Source organism: Nicotiana sylvestris, chromosome 5, assembly GCF_000393655.2.
Source record: "Nicotiana sylvestris chromosome 5, ASM39365v2, whole genome shotgun sequence".
NCBI classification, from domain to species: Eukaryota; Viridiplantae; Streptophyta; class Magnoliopsida; order Solanales; family Solanaceae; genus Nicotiana; species Nicotiana sylvestris.
In genome coordinates, this window is record NC_091061.1 from 110909357 (window position 1) to 110915246 (window position 5890).

Consider the following 5890-nt stretch of genomic DNA (forward strand, 5'->3'; position numbering starts at 1 on the left):
ATTTGCCAGCTCCGAACTACCCACCTTCCTCCTCTTCTTCTCCTTCTTCTTATTATTATGCTTCACAACCACTACTTCATCATCTTCTCCCTCGTTGTCCCTCTCACTCTTGACACACATATTCACTACTCCTACTTCTTAATTCCCCACCTTCCTCTTCTCCTTGTTCTTTATAACCACTTTGTCTTCTTCGCCCTCAGTTTACCCCTGGTCTTCACTATTGTCATTCGAAAAATTGGCTAATTTCTGCTTCTCCTTATTCATTATAACCATTTCCTCATCTTCGCCCTTGTCTTCACAGTCCCCATTCGACCGAGAAGCTAGCTTTGATTTAAACAGTGGATTTTTTCAGAGACTCCTAGTGTTTTAACAGGAGGAAGCGAGAGCGGAACACATGGATATCAGAAAAGTCCCAATCAGGCTTGTTGATGAAACAGGCTGGTCAAGTGTCGCTTCTAATATAAGAGAATATGTGTTTCAACTACTATGAAGTGAACCTTATCGTGGTGTACAATCAGTAGGTTCAGATGCGAATAGGGTTTAACATTTTTGTGTTTAATTAAAATTCGACCTTTTAAAGGCTAGTCTTTTTGCTGTATTATGACCTTCAAAACCAGCTGAGCATGACCTATTCCAAGAGAACCGTGGTGGCCTACTCAAACGCAAGGCAGTTGGTATGTTTCGCGCATAAATGCCTCAAGTTTCATTTCCTAGAGCCTAGAGGTGTGGGGAAATCCTTTTTATCCGAGTCTCTATATGGCTACCTGTTGCCTGAATAGATTTTTGTTATGCTTAAGCCCAAGTCCACAAGCAAAGTTGTCGACTTAAAGGAATTTGCTTGTGATTCCTAATTAAGATTAATTGATTGAAAGCGGCTAACAAACATAAAATACAGTGTACACAACTTAAACTCTTTATAAATAAGTAATTATGTGTTTGAATAAGAGCAAAATTGATGATAAGCACATTTAACATAGTCGAAAGACATCAACCTCTTATATATTGATGTGAAACAAAACTATCATTTCGAGTGATAGAGGATAGAACTGAAGCAACCTCAAATGTACCAACAAGATTTATAGGAGCATCGTAGAGAAGCACACTTGCTACTATCTTCTGAATTTCTCACAAATAACAGCTCCAATTAGCCTAAGATAGCTCAACTATATTAGCTCGGTTTTCTGACTGTCGCTTCCTTTTCACTGCTTTCTTAGAAGAATCCTTCACAGCAGAAGCTCCATCATCATCATCAGAACTTTCGCCGCTGCTGCTATCAGAATCTTCATCCTCATCACTTCTGTCTTCAGATTCTGTATCATTATCACTGGTAGCCAGATTGATTACGGGTTGGTAACCTGCTATTGCGGATTCAGCAGCTGACACAGCCTCCTGTGTGTGAAGTTCCGCGACACCCAACATTAAGTCCATCTCTATGTATTCAGATTCTTCCCCGGTAAGAGCTTCAATATCATATTTCTGAGGGTTGTTCATAGCAGCAAGCTCCAGGTTTTTATTATCTTCAGAAAGGACTCCCAAGAAATCCTTGATCTTTGATAGAACTTGGCTTTTGGGTACAGAAGAAATGTCAGGCTTCTTATCAGAAAGTTCAGGTTTCAAATTTTGGGATTGTATTCCGGCATCTCTATTGCAGAAGAGGAGTTTTGATTCCAAGGGCGAGGCTTCAGCCTCCAAATGAAGCAGATCTTTGTTGTTTGACTGCATGGGCTAAATCTTTTCAGTTAAACTCAAGCGTAGAAAGTAGCCTGCAAATCAGAACCAAGGGCAACCACTTGATGATCTCCTATATGTACAACAGAACGCCAAAGATGTGCTGCATTTGAATTAGATTTTCTGATTGTCAGAAAACGGGTTGGAATAGTGAATATCCAAACTTCAAAAGTGTAGAAATGGGAAAACAGCTACTATTTGATGATGCAAGTCAACAAAAGCATACGAATAGTGAGAAGCCAAAATTTGCATATATAAATAACCAAAAACTCAATAGTAATAGTAACATATTAGCAAATATTTCATTGAATACACTGTTTAAGAGAGAAATTAACTGTAATTGTAATTATAGAGAGAAGTAAATATGCAATTACTTGTATACAAAAACTGAAAAAATAAAATAAAAGATAGAAACAGAAGAAGAAAGACGTGTAGAAAAGAGAGAAAACATAGGTGAAGGAACACAAAGAAAGAGCAGCTATGCCGGAAATCAGTTGCTGCCGGAAAGAAGAAGAAAGTCTTACTGCCGGAAGAAGAAAAAGGAAAGAAAGAAGGACTTGATGCCGGAAAAAGACGCGGAAAACAGAGCCGGAAAGAGAAAGAAAAAAAAAGAAAGAAGAGAAATCAGTACCTGAAAGTCGAAGAATAGCTGCCGCTGTGGTGACTGCTGACTGCTGAAAGGGGAAGAAATGGTCGGAAGAGAAGAAAACCCTAATGTTTAATTTAACTCTCTTATTATTATTATTATTTTACTTAATAATAATAACAATGAACACAACTTGAAAAGGTGGGTCCTTTAAAAAATCAACACACATATGGCTGTCATTGGACTCGTCATAGAAATATATCAACTGAACTATTAGGGTTAATAGCATTTTGGTCCCTCAATTATTGATTAATTTTTGTTTGAACCTTGTGATATATGATTGTGCATATTTAACCTTCAATCAATTGAAATGTGTTCTAGGTGCTTCTCTCTCTCTCGGGCGCACATTAGCTGAGATAACCTGCGCCATCATCGGAGATGGGAGGAAGAGGGAGGCCTAGGAAGAACCAAAGCAAAACGTCAGTCATTGAACGTGAATCCAAAGAAATCAGTACAAGGGACCAAGGAAAACAACATGCAAAAGGAAAAATGCAAGAGGAGGAAGAAGATCTAGACAGTGATAGCGAGCTCAACTGGCCAGATCTGAGCTGTAATCGAGTAAAATCAGCTGGCCCTACGAGTCCAGTCAGTCAAGGGGCTCCAAAATTGCACACATCATCGGTCATCACTAGTGGAGCGAGCATGAGCAAAGCAAATTCTAATGTAACAGTAACCACCAGCCCTATAACGAAGCAGAGCAATGGAACAGTACCAATACGAGCTGAGGAAGAGAAGACTAGACAAAGTACTGGAAGGTCATGGGCAGGACTGCTTCAGGACAACAAATTCGCTGCAAAAGAGATGGATCTAACATATATACCACCGGAGATGCAAGAGGGTGAAGTAGTAGTACAAATTCTGGAAGAAGGCATAGTTGAGGGACAGCAAACATGGAATCGAGCAATAATCATGTACGTGGTTGGAAACACTCCAACTATAGGAGCAATTGAACGGTTTGTTGCTGGTCAATGGGGGAAAATCAGGAAGCCTAAGGTATTACTACACAATGATGGCTATTTTATAATTCTGATGCAAAATCTAGAAGAAAGAGATGAGGTATTGATGAATGGGCCTTATACTTTGAATAGTAGACCAGTAATTTTAAAGCCATGGACGGAGGATTTTAATTTCAGTGAAGAGGTGCTAAAAACTATTCCTCTATGGGTTAAGTTCCCAAACCTTTGAGCTATTGGAGCAACAAAGCCCTGAGCAAGATTGGGAGTGGATTGGGGAAACCCCTTCATGCTGATGCTTGCACAACTGTGACTGATAGGACCTCATATGCTCGGATTTTAGTTGAAATGGACATCACAAGGAAGCTACCAGGAACAATCAAACTGACTGATCCTAAAGGCAAGGTGATCCAGCAGTTGGTACAGTATGAATGAAAGCCTCTATATTGCCAAACCTGCTGCCAAATAGGCCACTCATGTCACAATCAACAAATGCAGAAATAAGAGGGGGGACAGCAAAATTATAGAACACAGAACCAGGAACAGGTGTGAAAAGCTGTGAGGAAACTTGATCCAAAGACTGATAATATAGATGCAAGAGGAAGATTTCTGGAGCAAATAGAGGAGGATGAAGGAAAGACCCAAAATAACAGCCCAAATGAAGAACAATGGCAACTGGCCAGAGGGAAATCTGCATCAAATAAGAATGTGGATGGGAGAAATGAGATTGGAGTCAATATAGGTAATGCCTTTAAAGCTCTGGTGGATACTGCACAAAAGATAGCCCAAATGACAGAAAATCAAGATCAAGGTAGAGAGTTGCCTAGAGATAGGGGCAAGGGGGGTAATATGAATCCAAGATCCATAAAACAATGAACATTATATCCTGGAATGTTAGAGGACTGAATAAGGGGTATAAACAAAAAGAACTAAAAAAATTTATTAGTGGAAACAAGGTGGTGTTAATAGCTGTGTTAGAGAATAGAGTAAAGGAATAGAAGGCAGAAGCTGTAATTAAGAAAGTGTTTAATAGTTGGAGGTGGATAACAAACTATAATGTTGCTCCAGGTGGAAGAATATGGGTTGTATGGGACCAGACAAAGGTAGAATTTGGAAGATATGATATACACAAGCAATACATAGCAGGGCAGGTAACAGAACTCCAGAATGGCAACAAATTTAACTCTGGAGCCATTTATGGTATGCATACTATTCAAGATAGGAAAGCATTATGGGAAGATATGTAAAAAGTCATAGCTGGTATTGATGGACCGTGGGTGTTAATGGGGGACTATTGTCACACCTCCTTTTTCCGCACCGCAATGGGTGAAGGGAGTTTTTTCCAATTAAAGGACAATCGAAACGGGATTTGTGTGTTTATTTCAGAGTCGCCACTTGGGAGATTTAGAGTGTCCCAAGTCACCAATTTTAATCCCGAATCGAGGAAAAGAATGACTCTGTATTACAGTCTGCGAACCAGAAATCCGGATAAGGAATTCTGTTAACCCGGGAGAAGGTATTAGGCATTCCCGAGTTCCGTGGTTCTAGCACGGTCGCTCAACTATTATATTTGGCTTATTTATCTGATTTTTTAAATAATTAAGAACTTATATGCAAATTTAGCTTTTAAACCGCTTTTATCATTATTCCTCTTATTATTTTATACAAGAATTGCAACGTTGTAAAAACGCATCTCGAACCACGTCACAACCAGTGTACACGTGATTTGTTGACTCTGCCAAGATTGGGATTTGGGTTACATAAATGCACACCCATGTTTAAGAAAATACCCTTATTAAATATGCGCCAAAATACTACGCGTTATTATACTATTAGGTAGGACTATGAAATTTACTAAATGGCTCATCCCGGAATCTAAGTATTTTTTTAAAAAATAAATAAGATTGGAGGACCCTGCAAATTTTGTATTGTTTATATTTATTTATTTTTAGCGAAATCCTCCCTTATTTTATGAATATCTTAAAATGACTACATTTCTTTTTATTAAACTTGTCTATAAATACAAAAATCAATTTTTTACATACTTAAAATAACGTATTAAATACTAGTTTAAGACAAATATTTAACGAAATGAAATATCACTAAAAATGTAATTATAAAAACAATATGGAATTGTCAAATAATATTTTAAAAGAAACTAATTATCCCATCTAGATTAAATTCACATTGTTAGATGACTTGAGCTATTGAAATTAATTATTTACAATTACGGAGAATTAGAAACAATCTTGATTACTAATGCGTATTTCTAAAATTTAATTAATTTAACCTTAACTAACCTTGTTTTAATTCAAATCATGTTATAATACTTGATTCGCAAAATCAAAAAAAATTCCTGTTTCACCTAAATTTAGCTACATGATTTTGATTAACTTAAGGTTAGCGATATTAAAACCCTTATAAATAAGGAACTTAATCAATTTTGCCAAACTGATTTAATAAAGTCATTTTTTACGTTATTTTCTTCTCGCTCTAATTATTAGACAGTTTAATCAGTAATGAACAGGCTTAAATATATACTACCTAATAATCAGGTTTAGGC

General features: G+C 37.4%; 1 protein-coding gene across 3 annotated transcripts; it reads right to left on the reverse strand.

The window, feature by feature from the left end:
- Positions 1-974: 974 nt before the first annotated feature.
- Positions 975-2543, reverse strand: LOC104239684 (uncharacterized). Of its 3 annotated transcripts, none has more exons than XM_009794379.2 (2): positions 2360-2543; positions 975-1831 (listed from the first exon to the last, which is right to left on the reverse strand). In XM_009794379.2, the coding sequence occupies exon 2, from the start codon at positions 1720-1722 to the stop codon at positions 1150-1152; it is 573 nt and encodes a 190-aa protein (XP_009792681.1). In that variant the 5' UTR covers positions 1723-1831; positions 2360-2543; the 3' UTR covers positions 975-1149. The 3 variants fall into 3 exon arrangements, with proteins under 3 accessions (XP_009792681.1, XP_009792683.1, XP_070030691.1); XM_009794381.2 differs by having other exon boundaries at positions 975-1851; XM_070174590.1 differs by having other exon boundaries at positions 975-1763; positions 2360-2467.
- Positions 2544-5890: the final 3347 nt, after the last annotated feature.